General features: G+C 45.3%; 1 protein-coding gene across 6 annotated transcripts in view; it reads right to left on the bottom strand.

The window, feature by feature from the left end:
- Window positions 1-20,064, bottom strand: part of IL1RAP (interleukin 1 receptor accessory protein) — a 50,570-nt gene that overhangs the window by 10,707 nt on the left and 19,799 nt on the right. For all 6 annotated transcript variants that reach the window (XM_017810821.1, XM_017810824.1, XM_017810823.1 and 3 more), the window contains 8 exons: window positions 10,000-10,285; window positions 9,066-9,258; window positions 7,211-7,376; window positions 6,188-6,259; window positions 4,896-5,025; window positions 3,503-3,651; window positions 1,073-1,222; window positions 1-114 (listed from right to left, as the gene is read on the bottom strand). The exon at window positions 1-114 is cut by the window's left edge and continues 45 nt beyond it. In XM_017810821.1, the coding sequence (XP_017666310.1) occupies window positions 1-114; window positions 1,073-1,222; window positions 3,503-3,651; window positions 4,896-5,025; window positions 6,188-6,259; window positions 7,211-7,376; window positions 9,066-9,258; window positions 10,000-10,285 (1,260 nt within the window). The remainder of the gene's footprint in view (window positions 115-1,072; window positions 1,223-3,502; window positions 3,652-4,895; window positions 5,026-6,187; window positions 6,260-7,210; window positions 7,377-9,065; window positions 9,259-9,999; window positions 10,286-20,064) is intronic.

The following is a 20,064-nucleotide window of genomic DNA, read 5'->3' as shown; positions in this document are numbered from 1 at the left end:
TACACAGCTTGTACCCAAACTCATTCTCCAAGACTCCCCGCAGTGTCAGCAGCACAAATTCCTCCTCCTCCGCGTTGCGCGCGTAGGACACGTACACGTCATACTCCTTCCCATCTGAGCATTGGGAGCACAGAGAGACACAAATGGCAGAAGAGACACCTGTGATACTGCACATGCTGGGCCTTTGACTTGCTTCATGGGAAAAGCAGGTATGAAGGCTCACTTTGAGCCCAGGCACTGCAGGTTAAAACAAATCTATTTCCATAGTTACCAGAGAGCAGCACTGCCTGTTTGACTATCCAGCCTGAACATGCACATACTCAGATACTGCTGGGTCGCTGAAGTTAGAAAAGCAAAGCAAGATGATCAGTCTGTTCTGTCCAGGCTCCTTTTGTCTTTTGACATCTTTGACATTGCTCCCTGTCATTGCAGTCTATCCACATGAGCAGTCCCACCAGACAGAGACTTGCACCCTGCCTACACCCTACGAGAGCTGCCGCACCCCCATGGCAGGTTCACACCCCAAGCTGCAAGGGCTTGAACACCCTCCTCCTCCAGAGGAAGAAATCTCACCTCAGAGTCCCTAGCGATGAACTCCCAGTAACACAGGGAAGCAGTGGAAAAGCTGAGGAGAGAAGGGTGATTTCCAGATGCATCCTTTTGGATGTCTTCCCGCATTTTAAAGCGGATCACTCTGGATCAGATCATGAATTCTTACACAGAGTCACCAGAGAAACCAAGGACTTACTGAAACCTGGTGACTTGTCTTTACTGTCTAGATTGCATGAAATAGCCAGCCATCAGCAGGGCAGTGCCCCAGGGAGCCCGACATGTCCATGCTTCACCTCAGCAGAGAATACAGAAGACTTCTCTCTCCTTTCCCTTGACCCAAGCCTGACTCCTCTTACTCTACAATGACCCACACAATTGAATGTAGGTATAGAAATGGAAGGTCAAAATGTCATTATGCTCTGAAGAGGGTTAAAAATAGCTTATAGGAAAATTCCTGTATGAAAATGAAGGGCCTGGTCTGCAGCCGGATAAAATAAATGTAAACTCTTTAATATCTTACCTAGAATGGTTTCATCTGTTCCAAAATGAGCCCGATAGAAGAGGACCATTTCAAGCCAATACACGTGATAGATGACAATCAGTACCACAACGAGCAGGATGGTTGCCCCCAGTCCACAGGCCAGCTCCACGGTGTACTTCGGTGCTACAACTGGGTCCAAAAAGAAAGAGAGGGTCAGGTTTAAAAACAGATTGGGCCTTCAGCTAGGCAGGAACAAGTTTGTGTCACATGCAGCCAAACAGCACAAAGGAGCAGCCAGGAGCCAAGTTGGCCCTTCAGAGTAAGGTGGCTAAGGCAAGGCTCTCTAGCAGGACACATGATAGGTGGCCACTCTGGAGAGCCCATTCTCAGTTATTAGGTCTAGTTGAGCTGGCAGAGCAAGTCATAGCACAGGCTGGATTTCTGTCTCTAAGCAAGATCCTGGGAGCAGCCAGATGGTAGAATGACCTGTTGATGGAAAAAAACCTTCATAGTCCAAAACCAGCTCATGAACATGACCTTCTCAGCAGTATACACACTCTTGGGGCAACGCAACTACACTTACTTCTAGGACAGCCAGATATAGTTCATCTGCAGCAAAATAAAGGCAATGGCTACTATTTTCGCTCCCCATCAAACAGACAAAGGTCTTGTGGCTTGTACCAGACTGACAGCAAGGATATAACTAGCCATGGCCTGATCGTTTTCTACCAGGAAAGAAGAATCAGAGTTCATTAAAGAAAAGTTGAAATGCTTACAAACAAATAGGACAACCTGTGGACATCAAGCCAGAACATCACAGGCCCCCTCCAACTCATACACTGTTACACCACCGCTGCTTTTTTGTATTAAGGACAGAAAATAACTCTTCTCACTATATCCCTGGGCAACTCTCCAGGTGGCGGTTGACATGCACACTGGCAAACTGCACAATGGAAGAACAGCAGGGAGTGGAAACACCACCAAATTCCAATATTTAATAAGTTTCTAATAAAAGTGAAGTACAAAAAATAAAATGGAAAGAATTTATCAACTTTCATTAAGTGATGAGCAGCTGAAGTACATGAGAAGGAGAGGGAAATAATCCAGAAAAAGCAAGAAATGTATGTAACCTAATGTAATGAAAGAGTTGGAGCCAACATATATAGCCACTTGCTAAAAACTCGAAGATAAGTGCTGAGGGGTCAGGTTCAGGCATTCTTAATGTTCCTATGCACAACAGGATGGGCTGCAGTGAGCTTAGTTTAAGGTAGCTCTGCCAGCAGCAGACAGGGATTGTTCTTGGATTTTTCTGTGGAACAGAGCATGAAGAAGGGGTTGTGGGTAACCACGTCTGCTCAGAGAAAACCCAGTCAACTATCCAGGAGCAAGGTGGGGAAGGAAGAGAGAGGATGGTACAGATGAGTCCACTAGAGAACAGCATTTAGGCATTCTTATATAGAGAAAGAATCTGAGTATTTTAGATTCACTTCTGCTACATGTACAAACATTATCACCCCAAAAGAATTATGTATGGAGTATGAACACACTGGCAGATAGTTTTGGCCTTTCTCACTTATGTGTTTGATCTGTTGTTCCTTTCCAACAATTCAGGAGAGGTCTGTCTCAAAGGAATGGGACTAAAAAAGAGGGAGGACAAGTATCAAGAAGAAAGAGAAAAAGATCTTCCAGTAAAAACCTGTGTGAGCCTTCCCATGCTCGTAGGGCAGAGTAGGGGGAAGAAGGTGTTTGACATGACCTACACAAGGCAGAGTAGCATTCCTTATGGGAGAGGGGAGGTCTGACTTACAGTAAAAGCAGATGTTGAAGCTCTAGATGAGGTTGATAAGGAGGCAGAAAGATCCGCCTTAACCAGGAAACCTCACATAGCCTTTATTGCTGAGAGGTGAGTCTGGGAAACAGGAACAAAACCTTTGATGAAAAAAAGATGTAGGAAAAACCCACACTGAACAGAGCTGAATCAGTCCACACCATCCAGGCTGAGGTGGCTGTATCTAGACTGAAGCATCATCACAGCAGGGAGTAAACCACAGAGCACCATGGTTTGACCATCTCGTTCCCTGAGCAATGCCACTGAGTGCAGTGTGCCTTCTTGAGGATGCAACTGGTAGCTGTTGTGTCACACAAAACCCTCACCCAGTCAAAGTAACCTAAAATCATTTCAAGCAGCCTGTCCCCCCCAGGTCTGCTTCAGTTGTGGTACATGGAGGGGATGAAGACCTATCCACCCCTCTCTCCTCCCAGGCACTTGACCACAGTACCTCGTCTCGAAGAAGTAGTGCAGTATGACAGCAGTGATGCAGCAGTGTGTACAGAACAGACTGTGTTAGGCAAAAAGTCCTGATGGAATTCTTTGTTCCCTTACTGTTTTGCAGGGCAAGGCTCAAGGCAGGACCAACAGCCCCCACTGAGAACACCTCACTTCACACCCAGGCTCTGCAAGTACTTTACCTTTCATGTGCACTATGGCCTGGCTCTGGTCCTCGCCTTTGGCATTCCTGGCATAGCAAGTATAATTCCGTTTTAACTCCTCTGGTGTGGCCTTTGCAACTGTTAGAGTCCTTATGACAGTTTTGTCTTCAAAATCTCTAGTAATTTCACTGTAAAAGAAAAACTAGAGCATTACATATGTGAAACTGCAGCAAGTTCTTAGTGGAAGATATTCCTTTCCCTGATATAATCTCTTTCTTTTAAAAAGACCAAAACACATAAACTGATATTTATAAATCAATACACACTTCAGATTTTAATACAGCTGCAGCCATTCCTTTATCTGATTTCCCTTAATAATTATTTTACCACTCAGAATTTTCTCATTGCAGCTGTGTCACACTGCCTTTTAGAGAAAATGGAAGTTCTTGCCTATAAAACAAGAAGATCTCAGGAACTCAAGATTCAGAGCTCACATCACATTCCCCATGCAATCCTGGATGAGTCACTTTGTCTCTCTCTGCCTGAATTGACCATCTGCAAAATTGGGGATACAGTATTTCCTTTTGCCTTTTCTTTTTCTACACTGGTTTGCAAATCAACTGGGCAGTGACTTCCTTCCATTTGTAATTCAGCATCCAGCAAATGGGACTTTGATCCTCATTTGGGTCCTTCATGTAACTGAATCCTTATTCCTCCTAATCAATACTACATATAATACTACATTTTTGTTTTCAGCCTCTGTTTTCTTGAAACATTTTTATCATTTATGCTATTTTGGAACATTCCTCTAAATATAATTGTCTGCCCCTGTTTCAGAAGTCCCACAATGGAACCAGCTACTGGCAGCACTACCAGGACCTGAACAAGGTTGTATTTCTAAAGACAGATGAGAATAAGACTGATTAGTTGAAACTTGTTTACTCCTATAGCAGTGGAATGATATAAAAATTACATCTGCAATAAGGAGCATCATAGCGCTGATGTGGTAGATACAGCCTTAGCTGACTCATTTATAAATGAGAAAGAAAGCCCCATCAAAGGTGGCCACACAAACTCAGAAAAGCCTATAAAGATGACTAACAAGCAACATCCACTCCCCCGCTGGTAAAGCAGATCATAGGGTCAAAGACACAGACAAGAGACAACATAAGATCATCACCCATGATGATGTGAACTGGATAACAAAGCTCCCTCAAATCCTTCTGTAATATATGAAACTGTCTGGGTCTGGAGGCCTTCTCCTTAGAGCTCCTGGTGCTCATCACAGCATGGTGTAGACACGGGGGTTTCTGATTAACAGGGAAGCAGGGGACTCCACGCTCCCTTGGGACTGTCGCATGCCTATAGCCGCACCCCTCTGCAGGACCCAAGAGAGGATTAGATTCAAATGAAGATTCACATTTTACGTTACCTTTGTGTGACTTTTATCTTGGGGTCTGTGATGTCATCTGTGTTTTTTCCATCTATGGTCCACCACACCTCAGTCCGGGAGTCCTTCAGGAAGGTGAAGAAAACCTCACAGGGCAGGATAAGGTCATCTCCTGGAAAGAAAGGACCAACTGTGAGGTATTGCAAAACAGGAACAGCGCCACCCTTATTTTGTGCTATCCAGGGATCCTACCAGCCTGAGCTCTGCCTCCCTTCAGGAGGGAATGAGGCATCCACTTTCTGACATCTAGTAACACTTTAACGTCTCGGACATGATGATTTGTGACAGACGCATAAACAGAAAAAAATATCCTGCCTTCTCAAATGTGTTACAAATTCTTTGACTTCACAAAGTGACCCACCCAAAGGGAGAAGCTCCATGCCAACCACTTCCTTGGAAAGCCAGGCAGTGTTAATCATCCCCACTACACAGGGGGAAGATGCCAAAAAGTGAAGGACTGAGCTCCACAAAAGCATTTTCATGTGGAAACACTTCTTCAGGAATTTGACTTCTGCTCAAGATCAGACTTGGGAGTGTGAATATCTTTGTGATCAGCACATAAGTGATTTTTTCTTATAAAGTCATTACTGAAGAAGTCTGACCTTCTGAGCCTTAAAAGCTGTACTTTAAAGTGAAGATTCTGAGGCTAATCATCATCATTGGCACCACATTTATTACAGCAGCATAATGGCACACAATCCATTCAATATAGGGAATTGCTCCAAAGAGCTATGAGTTGAAACCGATGGAGTGGGGGAAGGGTTTGGGGAAGGGGCGTGGTACTCCATTACCCAACACTCAGAGGCCAGCAGAAGGAGAGCTGTCACTAATTAGGAAGTAATCAGCCAAAAAGGGAGAGATGAGCAAGAAGTGGATAGAAGGCTGAAGCCACTATGGGGGTTAATGAGGGAGGGTGGGAGCAAACCACAGCCAGGGCCAGGGCCAAGAGAAGGTCCTACAGGAATTTTCCTAAGAAGCTCAGTGTTCCCATTTCATCTGCTTCTGCAGCTGCAGTCCTGCATCTCCATGCCTGAATATCTGTCTTTATTTATGCTTGCAAAAAATCAACTTTTAAAGCTCTGCTTTCCTATTCTGGCATTGGGAACTGGCATCCCACACTGTCTGCCAGGTAATTTGTGGCAGCTCGTGTGCCCTGTGAGGGAAAGCACTGGGGATGCAGTAGAAGGGGAGAGCTCCTGTGCCTGGCTGGGTCTCCCTGACCCACAGGCAGGGTGTAAGGGCAGCAATTTCAGGCAGTGAGTGTTGGAATTTACCTGCTTCCAGTTCGTACACAACTTTCTCATTTGGAGAGATGAACTGCGGTGGCAAGGCCTTGTTTGGAGATCCTGCAGGAAACAACAAAGAGCCCCCCGTAGGGACCCAAACTTCATGAGAACCTGGAATCCTTGCAGCTTCGTTCATGATGCCCTCGCACCCCACTGTGCATTCCCCAAACTAACTTGTGACACAGTCCTGCTGCAGAGTTCCACGCACAGAGAAATCTAATTCTAGTCCCCAAACTGAGGGCCAGATACAGATTTTGAGGCTTCTCTGAAGTTTAGGTAAGCTAATTTGGGCCTCTCACATCCGAAATCGTCCATATCCCTCTCCTCTCCCACAAGGCATAACCTGTACTACTTTCTTTTTACTGCTGCTTTTAAGAACCAAAATACAAACGTCATTTCCTGTTGCAAATATTTAATTCAGCTCTTAAAGCAGCTGTTGCCACGGGACTCAGAATGCATCCTACAGCTCACTAGGTTTTTAAGCTCTGTCTACAATTCCCTGGCAGGTAGGCTGAGCCCTTGTGCCTGGGACAGACCTGTCCAAGCAGTGGGTACCTGGAGCTCTGCCTGGGTGATTAACAGTCCCAACCTCAGCACAAAAGGTTTTGAGATTCCAAGAAGATCAAGACAAGTTGGCTAGAAAGGGACAATCCTACAAAGAAAGATGAGCAAAGGGCACTGGAGACAACAATGAGCAGGACTGCCAGGGCTATGCACTCACATGCCAGCAGAGGGTACCCCTGGCCATCTCATGGGCTGAACCTCACCAGCCTATGCCTGGCCACTCTCTGTGTTTGGGGGCATTTGATACGGTGGGAGGTAAGACCTCTAGTGCAACATGTTCTGGGAAGTCACACAAAGCTGATCCCAGCAAGAAAAAATACACCGGGTCAGCTGAGTAATGCAGATTGAACACAACCATAAATGGATCCTGCGACAGACTCTTCTAGCTCTTTTTACCACTTCTGCAGTTATCCACATGCATTTTACATATTTTAAAGTCATTCTTACCCACCACCTTCATCGTTATGGTTCTGGTGAGATTATATGTTCTTCCATGGTCCTTGAATGTCACAATACAAGTGTAGTTCCCTTTATATGCACTGCGGACAAGGACGATGACAAGCCTGGGCCCTTGGGGATATCGCTCAGAGAAGCCATCCACTGAGTTGCAGTTCTGGAGTCAGGCAGAAAAACACTTGAGTTTGGGATTCCAAAGTAAAAGACATTGGTTTAAATGCTACTACAGAGATCTGATCTTCAGCTATGAATATGGTACTTGGGATTGTGATGCAGATCAGACCTATATACCATGAACTTTGAGCATGCTGGAATACAGACTGCTATGTTCACCTTGAAAATGAAGTGATGAAGCAGATGACCCTAGTAGTTTTATCCCACCTTAAACACAGGTAGTTTTATAAAAGAGAGATCTCTAATCCAGAAGTACTTTTGCAATTAAAGTGAGCACCTCAGCAGAGTGAAAAGTAAAAACAGACAGGAAGAAAATGGTGACATATTCACAAATGGATATTAAGACTAAGGGACGTGTCCCCCATTGATGTCCATCTTTTGGGACTAATCAAGCTGCCCTGACTGACTTCAGCTGAGGATGAGGCCCCAAAGTTGGCAAATGGCAAATGAGAATCTGCAGTACAGAAATCTTAATAACTCCTCTCTTTCTGCCAGGCAAGGCAGGAAAACTCTGCCAAATACCAAGCTAGAGATCCCTTTTCAGAAAGGAGTTATGCAGATAACATCTTTATTGTAATAAAACCCAAAGATGTGCACATTTTCTAAGAGATTATTTCTGAATAGGACATTTCCAAATCAGATACATCCTAATGGGGCAGTTTAAGACAGGGGTCACATACCATTTTTAATGATTTTTATTAGGCATGAGATGACTCGCTGTCTGAAAAATCACTTCCAAGGGGCTTTTTGTTTCATTCTGCTAATTGATTGCCGAGATGTGAATTTCAATGAATGATACAAGTAAAGTATTTAAACTACTGGAGTGAAACGGCTCCTCTTGGATACAAAAGTAATTTTTTCTAAAGGGTTTTCTTTTGGGTCTTTTTTTTTTTTTAAATTAGCAGATATATTTGTTGACAAATTCTTTTATTATTAATTTCACTTATACAGAACCTTCTATCTAGAAAGCCAAAAGCACTTTCTAAGCAGTTATTAAAGAATTCACTCCCATAACTCTCTGGCTGTACATCCCCTGAGAATTCCTATTCTCTATTGACTAAACAGAGAATTTAGTCCTACCTAAGACCTAGAGAAAAACAGTGAGGTCAAATTTAATAAAACTGAGCAGTAATTCTGTAGGCAAGAGCTTGAGGATGGCTAGAGAAGTCTACTCATCAGAGAGGGTGGAGTAGAGATGTCTTGATCTTCAGAAGTTTGCTGAGTTGTGTCAAACAGCGTCACCCGTGGGCTTTGCAGAGGCCTCATTTTCTGACCTCAGAGGATTTTAGAAAGGGTGTGATTTTAATTAACAGGCGGGGGTTTTTTAAAGAGTGAATATGAATGATAATTTCCTTTACAGAGATAGTAAGAGGCTCAAACAGCAGGTCAGGCATACTGCCCATAACTGAACTGGGGCTCCTAAATCCCTGCTACAGTATTCTCCACTTGTGCACTCCGGTCAAAAAAGCTTCAGCATTAGCTCTCAATTCCCTTCCAAGAGCAGTTTTACCCTCAAACTCAATGGAAACAAAGCTCTTAAAATTAGTAAAGTTTCATTTGCAGCATCATCACTGGGGAGACTCTCAAACACAGCTCCATGACTCTCATGTCGACCACTGCTTTTTCACATACACCACTGCATTCCACCACTGCCCATGTAAGTCTTTCTTACCAAGTACCACTTGACAGTTGGTGTTACACTGGCAGGGTAAAACCCATCAATATCTGGACATATGATCTTCTGATTGGCGTGCTCCAAGTAGAACATCTCCTCAGTGGGTTTTATCGAACGGCTCACACAAGAGTGCTGGTCTTTCGGAACAACCTCCAAGGGAAACGCAACTTTGCTGCAGTAGGTTGTATTTCTAAGGACAGATAAGAATAAGACTGATTAGTTGAAACTTGTTTACTCCTATAGCAGTGGAATGATATAAAAATTACATCTGCAATAAGGAGCATCATAGCGCTGATGTGGTAGATACAGCCTTAGCTGACTCATTTATAAATGGGAAAGAAAGCCCCATCAAAGGTGGCCACACAAGCTCAGAAAAGCCTATAAAGATGACTAACAAGCAACATCCACTCCCCCGCTGGTAAAGCAGATCATAGGGTCAAAGACACAGACAAGAGACAACGTAAGATCAAAAAGAGCTCTTGTGCATAGCAGATGCTATGTTCATTTTGTACCATACTCAGAGACACTTTTAATTTCCTAGAAGTCTGAATCTCATGAATCTTTGCCAAATTAGTGTGCAGTCAAAACATTACCCCTGCATCTGAAGCTATTTTTACTCTAGACATCCAGATCACTTCTTAATAGTGAGCGCCTGTGGATTTTGCCATGGGCTCAGCAATAATATTTTCATGGACACTTGCAGCAAGCAAGGAGAGGCACACTCATTAATGCTTGCAAGGCTCCAAGCATTATTGCAATGTAAATTGGCTCAGCACTGTGCGGTCTTATAATTGTAACATTCTTTTCCCATTAATACTTATACAAATGGTTGTCTCCCTACAGAAAGATCTGGTGCTAACAGCCTAATTTCCCCACCTCCACAGAAGTCCTTCGATTGCACTGAAGACAGGAGCTGCACCACACAGCTTACCTGAGCATGCAGGTATAATTCCCAGTGTCATTGAGGAGAGCAGGCCAGAACCAAAGTGTGTCTTTATCCTTACTGATGTGATTGTCCGGGAGACGATAATTAATGGGTTCCTCCAGATCCCGGTCCTGCGCAATCCTGTACCAGATCAGGGTTAAGCCAGCAGAATGGGCTGTGCTATAGTTGTACTTCAAGAAGGTCTCAAAAAGTGGGCATTTGATCTTGGCAGGTTCCCCATCATAAATCTGGATCTGCTTCATGGTATCCACACCCCAGTCATCGCAGCGTTCTGCAGCCAGGAAGAACAAGGTGCCTTAGCTTGCGAGTCTGCAGGACAAAAACTGTTCTGCCCATGCTCCCCATAGCCCTTGGTCCTGTCTCCATTAAAGTCAGAGGTAAAAACATAGTGTTTTCAGTGAAAGCAAACTGGGCTTTCATAGAGCAGAGCAAGAACACTGTGTTCATTTCTGGAGAACCTGCAAACCTCTGCTTTCATTTGTACAACTCCTACACTTCTTCCAAGCTACTTATCTCTCATCAGGACAACAGAATAGGATATTCCTGCACAAAACCAGGGTTCCTAGAGAGCTTCAAGAAAACGTAACACAAAAATCTTATGTGGGAAGATAAAGTTTAGATGAAAGCAATGCCAGAGGTGTGTGTGCATCCATACACGATGGTAGGGAAGATGGAAATAGACATGTTAAAATAAGAGGGGAGAAAAAAAAGTAAAAAACCCAACACAAACATCAACCCTCCCCTAGAGCTATGGGTCACTGCCCCTGACAGAAGAAGCTGGACTGCGGGTTCCAAGAGCAAGAACTGTCTTTTCTGTGATGGATTCATGTGACCCCTGTGCACACTATGGTAACATAAAGAGTACAAGCACTAATAAGTGACACAGAGCAACTGTTCATAGTGAAGTTTAAGAAGGGAGGCTGAGGGGCAGAAGAGACAGTATGGAGGATGCAGCAGCAGGTTCTCTTGAGAATTCCCAAGCAATGTCCAGGTGCAATTCCCCAATCACAGTTCAACAGGCTCAGTGTGGCTCACAGCAGACTTGGATTGACACAGAAATTGGCCAACATGAGAAAAAGCTGTACAGTGCCTTTTTTTTAATTATTTCTTTAAAGAATTTATTCTTCTCATTAGCAAATAGTTTCAGGACAAAAGCACACTTCAAACCCAACTTCCTTCTGGGTAGTCCTTTCCATTCAGTTCCTCCTACCCATCAGGATGTCCAGTCAGGAAGGGAGTCAGTGCAAGCAAAGCACGGTACCAGGGTGTCAGCAAACCTGAGAGCAACCTGCACTGTCGGCACCAACTGAGACACACGGAGAAGCTGCTGTCAGTGCATCTCCTGTCTCCCCACGCTGACGAGGCAGAGCACAGCATGGCACGCTTCCCAGTGCATCTCTTGTAGCTGCTGAGAGGCATTTGCTAGGGCAGCCTGACGTCTGAGAACCCAAAATGAATCAAACAGGAGAGGGGTGTGCTGCCTGCAGCGGTCCCTGGGAGCAGTGTCTCAGCACATCACAGGCTTACCAGAGACGACACTGCAAAGCCTCTCCCATTTGCAGATATTAGAAGAACTCAGACCAAAAGGAAAAACAGAATACAATATGCTCTTTGAGCCAAATTCTTCTGAATTCTTCTGAACTGACTTCACAGGCCCAAAGCAGGATTTCTGGCATTTATTCTTCCTTAAGTAGACAGTGGGATGTAGCTTGGCCCCAAATTCATACTTAATTAAAAAAAGCAAAGTGATAAACCTTTGAGAAGATAGGCCTGCAGCACTTAAAGGCAGCGATGCTAACTCCTGTGGCTCAGCAATGGTTAGTCATGGGGAGGAGGAATCTGGGCCAGTAAGAATAGAAATGTTTTCTGGCGAGTTTGCACATAAATGTAAATGCAAGCTGCACTGCTCCTCCTGTGGTATTCTGAACACCCATATGACAGAGTGCTACTTCTGGAGGAAGAGAACAAATTGGGCTAGGAAGAGGCAGTGAAGCTACCCAGAACCCAAATATTTGCCTGTAGGAACCCCAAACATAAGTGGTTGGAGAGTGCCATAGCTTATTATCTAAAAAATGTCTTTCACAACCGCACAGCATCTGTTGTAGTTTTAGTTAAATGGGAAAGATTTTTAGTGATTTTTTTTCATACCATCATGTAATTTAGAGCATGAGGGACCGCCCACCCCCCCATCCGAGCTGAATCACGGAAAGACTGTCCCTGGCATCTTGGGACCTGCTGAAAAGGCGGGTCCCTGAAGTGAAGCATTCTGGGAGCTTGAGAGACAAGATAAAAACAGGTGTGCCCCAGAACTCACCCTCTCTTGGTACCTGGGATTTTGCTCACTGGAGCACTGCTGACCTTTGGAGCCTCTTCCCCAGGGACCGACCTCTCATTAGAGGTCTCACCTCCCGAACATCTTGTAGTTAAACCAAGACAGCATCACACATTATGGCTGCTACCACAGCCAGAGCCAAGGCTCATTCTGACAGACAAAACCATTATTGGAAGCCTTATACGGGAAGGTGTATGGTCACCAGTCACCACCATAATCAAGGCCAACTGGAACCAGTATGCTGCTTTATGCTGGTGGGGTCAAGCTACTGGATTAGGTATGGGCAATTGTCCATACAGTGGTAATGAGACAAATGAGCCTGCAGAGACTGTCTGCTAACTGCATGATAAAGCATGGATTGCTACTCATGGAGAGGGGGCTTTTTTGTTTGTAAAGAAAGGCTCTCCCTCTGGAAGGAGCAAACCTGGGTCTGTAAATCAGGATACCTGGGTTCTCTTCCTGGCACCTAACTTTGCTATCTTCTCTTGGGTTGCATAAAGGCGAACTGTCCTTATTATTTCAAATGGCAGGACTGGGGAGGGAGAAAACTATATAAAACATTACAGTACTGAAATTCTTAGAGTCAGGATCAATGAAATTTGCAATCATGAGCAGCTCTTGCATTTTGCAACAGACCATAAATCAGCACTGTAAAACTACTTACCCATTCTACCTGAATGAGTTATCGAAAATAAATACAACTATTTTATTTTTTTTCTTCCTACATTTCTCAAAAGCAATGCACAGGCCTTTTCTTCTTGGCTCAGGAAGAAGTGACTGTTATTGTTTTACTATAAGAGCTATACCTGGAGATTTTGCCTCAGAGCTGGCTAATTAGCCTGGCTTCAGGAACACTGTCACAGCAAAGAGCCAGTGCTAAGGCTCCCCACGTGCCCTTACCTGGAGTGCTGCAAGCTCTGAGCTGAACCCCAAAACCAGCATATAACTGTGCTGGTACTGAACAGCTACACCCAGACCACAGGAGCAGCCGTGCAGTGTGAGATCACAGGCTGTGTATGCCACCTGGCTGGCAAGGATTCCTCCTGGCTGCCAGGGCAAAGACACCAAGCACGGCTCTGAGGGCTCAGGGAGCAATGCCATGACCCATCACTTACAGCAGAGATGGAAGAAATACCCCAGGCTGCAGCAAGAGCTCCTTCAGACACAAAACACCAAGGACAGAAGCAGTGGTCCTTTGCACAGCTTCCCTTCTCCCTGTGCTGTGCTGACAGCAGTACTGCTATTTCTACTTTTTGGGGTGTTTTATGACCAAGATAGCTGGGCTCTGCCTGACATAACATGTGTGAGGACTGCAGGGCATCCCTCACACACACCTTTGTGAGCCTTCTGTTCCCCAGCTGTGAGGGTGCTCTTCTCCCCGTGCCAAACAGCAACCTCTGCTGTGGGGGCACTTCTACAGCAGACCCCAGCAGAGATCAAACCCAGACAGCTGGCTGCACTCCACACACATGCATAGAGGGGATACTCACATTATTATTGCTATAATTTTATTGTATCCAACAGCTCCCTGCAACATTTTGTGTCCCTTCCACTATTTTAAGCTCTATTGGATATTCAGAGCCTATTTGCTGCTAACATCAGCATCCAGCTACTTGGATGTCAGACTGAACTGGAGATAGCCTGAAAAAAATGGCATGACTTCACAGTGACCCTTCACTGGCATAAAGCAGCTACCACTATGAAAAAAAATACATATACACACACATTGATATATCCTGACTCCAGTAATGATATTTGAGGGAGCACTGCAGAAAGAAGATCCAAGGATCCAGTTCTCGTGAGAAACAGCACTAACTTCTACGGTGCTGTGCCCGTTTGCAGCAACTCACACTTGTTTTCACTGGCTAAGCCTAGGAAGCAAATTTCTTCTCTCTCGAAACATTTCCTGCACAAAACAGCTGCTGGAGTTAAGAGCAGCTCCTGATTAAATCAAGTGGGATCAGCATTCATGCTGTGACTTCAGAGGTTTGCTAACAAATAGAAACCAGCACAGAGATGGAACTATAGGTAACTCCATGGTCCCTTCCATGCTGCAGCAAATGGAGCCCTACACACATACCCGAGGGACACAATAAAATTCTCTAAAAATACACCATCCCACAGATGCATCTTCCTAGAAACACCTCTGCAAAACACTTTTGAAAGAAACCACCTTGTTCTCATTACCAATGAGGTGCACTGCAGATGCCTCAACTGACCCCTCTTACTGCTGAATGCTCTGCAATCACACAGCAGGGCAGCCTATGACCCATAATACCTACCTGTGACAGACAATGCAGGAAAAAGGCAAGAAATGTTCCTGCTTGCACAGCCCTGCTTTGGAAAAGGGATGAGGATTATACAGGGTGGAGGGAGGTTGAATGGTAGAAGGAACACTCCTGCCTCTCCAGCATTAAAAGAAAAAGTGCAGGCAGAAGGCTGAGGGTAAGGATGCCTATCTTGAAATCATGTGCCCTGACATAAAGATACGAGCAGGCTGTTGCACTCCTCCTTAATGCATACTGGGAACAAGGTGAACTGGCAAAGCTAACTCCAAGTGTCTTCCTTGCTTGGACTGTACACTGCAAGCTGTGTTCATAGGGGTGTCTACTCCTGATACAAGGGATAGAAACTGCCTCTCTTACAGAAACTGACAGATTTGTCCCATTTCTGAATCTGATGCTATGATGCCCTTCAACACCAGGTATCCCAAAACAGACCCCTCAGAAGCCAAACAAAGCTGAAGAAAGTGGCTTCTTCAGAGGCAAAGTAGAAAATTGGAGGGAAAAAAAATAACGCCGCTCAGCTGCATAAAAGTGAAAACAGACATTTCTGGAAACCTTTCCCAGCCTTTCACTTACTGCACTGATTCAGCCTCTTCACAGAATCACAGAATCAATTAGGTTGGAAAAGACCTCTGAGATCATCAAGTCCAACCTATGACAGAACACCACCACGACAACTAGACCACGGCACTAAGTACCGTGTCCAGTCTTTCCTTAAATACCTCCAGGGATGGTGACTCTACCATCTCCCTGGGCAGTCCATTCCAATGTCTAATCACTCCTTCTGTGAAGAAATTCCTCCTAATGTCCAACCTAAACCTCCCATGATGCAGCTTGATGCCATGTCCTCTCTTCTGGTCACTGGTTGCCTGGGAGAAGAGGCCAATGCTCGCCTGGCTACAACCTCCTCTCAGGGAGTTGTAGAGAGTGATAAGGTCATCCCTGAGCCTCCTCTTCTCCAAGCTTCGGAACAGAGCTCCTGTGTGAATACAAACACCTGAGATGCACCTGCAGCACCTATTACAAGAATTCACACTCTTAAAACAGAGATGAAATTGGTTCAGCTGTTTAGATTTTTCAAGAAAAGACAAACTGGATTAAAAAAAAAAAAAAAACCCAAAAAAAAAGAGAGTAAAGCCGCATCAAGAAATGCTGTTAAATTTTGTCCACAGTTTGGCACTTTTGTGCAGACATTTTAAGTACTTCTATTTAAAAGAAAAATCTCAATCATCAAAACTCTACCAGCTCTACACCACCTCCATCCCTTCCCTCCCATAGGGCTACAAGCAAAGGCTTCTCTTAGTTAAAATTTCTATGAAGAAATAGTAAAGAGCCATCCTTATGAGAGGTCATCTATCATGCTGGCACAAATTACCCTGTCATTTGCCAAATTGATGTGCCCTTCATAATCATCGCTAATTTTGGGAGGGGGCCTGCCTTGTACGCAGACTGGGACTGTGCAGGACACGAAACCATCAATGCTGCCAACTGAATGACCCTGCCAGTGAATGACCCCTGTCCTCCACACCACTTCAGCTGCAGCATCAGATGGGGCTGCACTATCACAGAATGGTTTGGGTTCAAAAGGACCTTAAAAATCATCCAGTTCCAACCTCGCTGCCAGGAACACCATCCACTAGACCAGGTTGGTCAAAGCCCCATCCTACCTGGTTTTGAATATTTCCTTGGATGGGGTATCCACAGCTTTTCTGGGCATCCTGTTCCAGTGCCTCACCACCCTTACAGTGAAGAATTTCTTCCTAATATCTAATCTAAACCTACCCTCCTTCAGCTTAAAGTCATTACTCCTTGTCCTTTCGCTACATGGCCTCATGAAAAGTCCCTCTCCAGCTTTCTTGTCGTCCCTTTATGTACTGGAAGGGACTCTATGGTCTCCTCAGAGCCTTTTCTTCTCCAGGCTGAACAGCCCCAACTCTCTCAGCTGGAGAGGTGGTCCAGCTCTCGGATCATCTTTGTGCCCTCCTTTGGACCTGCTCCAACATTCTTATGTTGGGGACCCCAGAGCTGGACACAGCACTGCAGGTGGGGTCCCTCAAGAGCCAAGTAGAGAGGAAGAATCACCTCCCTTGACCTGCTGACCACACTGCTTCTGATGTGACCCAGGGCACAATTGGCTTTTTGGGCTACAAGCCCACGCTGCTGGGGCCTATCTCAACAGCTTCCTACTTTCTTTGTCTGCCCCTGCTGCATTATCTTAAAGCAAAGCTGGTATGAGTCAGCCTCCACCTGGGGAGTAGAGCAAGGCCAGTGGTTAGCTCAATGCACGAATCAGCATCAATAAGGCAGAAACAGCTGATCACGCAAAGCGATTAAGAATTAATCACTACTACCTTAAAAAAAATTTTCCTCCCCACCATCTTTCAAGCTCAGTCAGTGAGAAGGAAGCAGAGGAAGCCAGGCTGAACGGAGGAGCTGCACTGTGGGCACAGGAGGTACCAGCTGTGGCCACCATCACACGTGGGTGCGCCTTCCATTTATGCCAGTGCCAGGAGCACCCTCTCTTCTACCGCAGTTTTCCTTTCACACACCCACCCTGCACAAAACCACACCATGCTCCCTGGCTGTGTTCTCTGCTCAGCAGCTGAGTAGGGCAGTGTTCCCCATGCTGCCTGTATCCCATCTGACCATCCAACACGGTGGAGGAAGAGAAGCATGGAACAAAACAAATGAGATCTGCCCTTAACTGGGAGAAGAGGCACAGAGCACACTGAAATTGGTGGGAATGACACAAAACTAGGTTAGACATAGCCAAGATCAGCTAGCTCTCACCATTTGCTCACACTATTTCTGCAGCAGTGACCGTGGTCAGAGACTGACTAAAAACTGGTCACAGCTCAACTGCCTTGAGGCCATAGCTGCCTTGGAGGCTCGGCCTAGAAGCTGTGTGAACTCTTCAGAAATTCATAATCTGACATCCAGTGGAAACACATCAAAAAAGACTTGTCATAACCTCACTGCCTTTCTCCCACTGCCTCTCCAGCAGAATAAGTAAGTGGAAGTGGTCCTGGCAGAAACCTCCTATCACAGCCCAGCCCCATCCATGTGGTTCTGCTGTGATGGCACTGGCGACATGGTCTTGCAATTCTCCCAGGTCTCACCATATCCATCCTGTTTTGCCACTGAGCTGTGATGACCCCACGAAAGTAGCTCCTCCAGATGCTGCACACAAGGATGGAGTCTCTCTCTCCCTGCCCAAGTGCTTTTATCATTTAAATAGGTAGGACAGCTGAGAAAGGGAGAAGAAAAAGTACAAAAGTACTTTCTGTTGCAGAACGGCTCATCGTTTCAAAAAGCACTTGTATATTGTGGTTGATTAACTTTAGACCCTGAAAGTCTAGTTTAAACAGGTGTGACAGCCTGTCTCTCTGTCAAATTAATGAAAAATAAGCTGACTGCATAAACTTCTGTTGACTTCAGAGGAAGCAGCCAAGGCATGACATTCAAAAAACTGTATGGAGCCCAGAGCTTCTGACTCTGAATCGCCTTATCTCATCAAGCACAGCCTGTAACATGGGGTAGTTATTTGTGTCTTTTAAAACTCCTCCACAGTGAGCTTTATGCCTTCACTCTCTATCTGTGCATAAAGCTGTTTACTGTATGTGGCACAGAGTATTTTGGTTACCTCCAGCAACTGGGCCAAAAAAAAAAAAAATTATATTCAGATTCCTCTAGCAAGCTTGATATATTTTCCTGAAGGCTTTCTTTAAATTTGAGGTCAAAACGATAAAGGTAGGGGTATGAACTGCTTCCCTGAAGGATAAGAGGAGCAAATAGCTACTTTCCATTCCACTTCATTGAGAAAATTTTTGTGTGAAGCAAAGAAGAGCAGCATGGGAGGAGGAGAAATACAGGAAACAGAACACCCCATTGGAAACTCATCTGTAGGAGAGGCAGCATGAAAAGGGGGTTTACCCGATTAGCATCACCACTGAGCTGTGCTCAAGCTGGCAGGGGCTCTTTTGTGTGCCTGAGACACCAAGCTGGGGCTTGACAAAGTCCAGGCTAAATTCCTGGCTCTGCCAACCCACGCAGCCTAGTTACTGTGTTTAGCCAGGTGCTCTGTTGCCTGCTTTAAAACAGAGTCAATGATTCTGTACTGTCCATCTACAGGGATGTCTGCATTACAAAGGTGCTGCAGCAACTGTCCTCTGGCAAGGATGGAAACTGAAAAAACGCAGCAGGCAGTAAAATGCACTGCAAGGGTCTACAAGCCCAGCAGAGTCACTTGTGTGCAATAAAACACAACTGTGCAGCAGTGGGAGAGGGACATGATGGATAAGGTGGGTAGGAGACAGGACTCCGATGTCCCCTGATGCTCTATTTGATACACACAAAGGAGCAAAAGTGACTATTCAATACCAAATCAGCAACACACTCAAAAAGGGCTGCCTTCCTCCACACATTTCTGCACTTCAATGCAGATAGGTCACATCATGTTGACGCCTGCACAAAACTCACCCCTCACAACCTATTTCCTCAGCTGACAAGAAGCAGACTGAGGTCTTATCTCCTCAGCGGGCACAACTGTGGCTGGTGCAGAGGGAGGCTGGCAGCTGCACTTACACGTCTGCACCCAGGTCAGCTCTGCTCTGCAGGTTTTATCTTCATCCACTTCAGGGCTGGGCACCTTTCAACACCCTCGGTGTCGAATAACTTCATGCCCCCAAGTGCCATAAACTTCTACAATGACAGTAACTCACAGATGGGTATGGATGGTTATAAAATCATGTCCTAAATTAGGACAGCAAGAGGCTGAGATTGGAAGAGTAGGAGGAAGTCAGGAAATCCCAAGAGAAGATGATGGGGGAGGGATTTAGTCTCTTTAGAAAACAATAATGCAGTTTAATCTATTTTTCTTCTGACTTTACACACCAAAATAAGCTTCTCAGCTTCTGGGGCTGTCACAAATCATACGGAAAATAAGGCCACTGGAACCCCATCAGTAGAATAAGAGTTATATAGTAATAATCCTGAGGAGCTGCACAGGGCTTTCCATCTTCAAAGTGTTTTACAGACAGTAATTTATTAATCTGCAAATTTCCCCTGGCCATCAGCAACTGCTCTGCCTCTCTGCTCAGTGCGACACAGACACGGAGCGCAGATCGGCCCTTGGGAGAGACAGCTCAGGCGGCAGCTCTGACCTCTGGAGCCTGACCTCTGTTTCTTTCTCTCTGAAGCTGCAAGTTCTCTGCTCCAGTCACCACCTGAATCGAGAAGCACTGGTGACATCTGGCACCTTGGAGCCAACTTCAGAGTGGACAAAACCAGTGCCTGAAAGCCCCTGATATCAGGGAATGTAAAAGACATGCTCACAATCCAGCAAATAACAGCAGAGCCTGAAATAAAGCTCCCAGGACAGAAGCTCCTGGCTGCCTTACAGCCACTGCCTGCCATGCTGGGGTGTCATTCTGG

The sequence above is a fragment of the Lepidothrix coronata genome, unplaced genomic scaffold (genome assembly GCF_001604755.1).
Source record: "Lepidothrix coronata isolate B3197 unplaced genomic scaffold, Lepidothrix_coronata-1.0 Scaffold29, whole genome shotgun sequence".
Taxonomy (NCBI): Eukaryota; Metazoa; Chordata; class Aves; order Passeriformes; family Pipridae; genus Lepidothrix; species Lepidothrix coronata.
The sequence above is the reverse complement of the archived record's forward strand: the minus strand, read 5'-3'. Positions and strand labels throughout refer to the sequence as shown.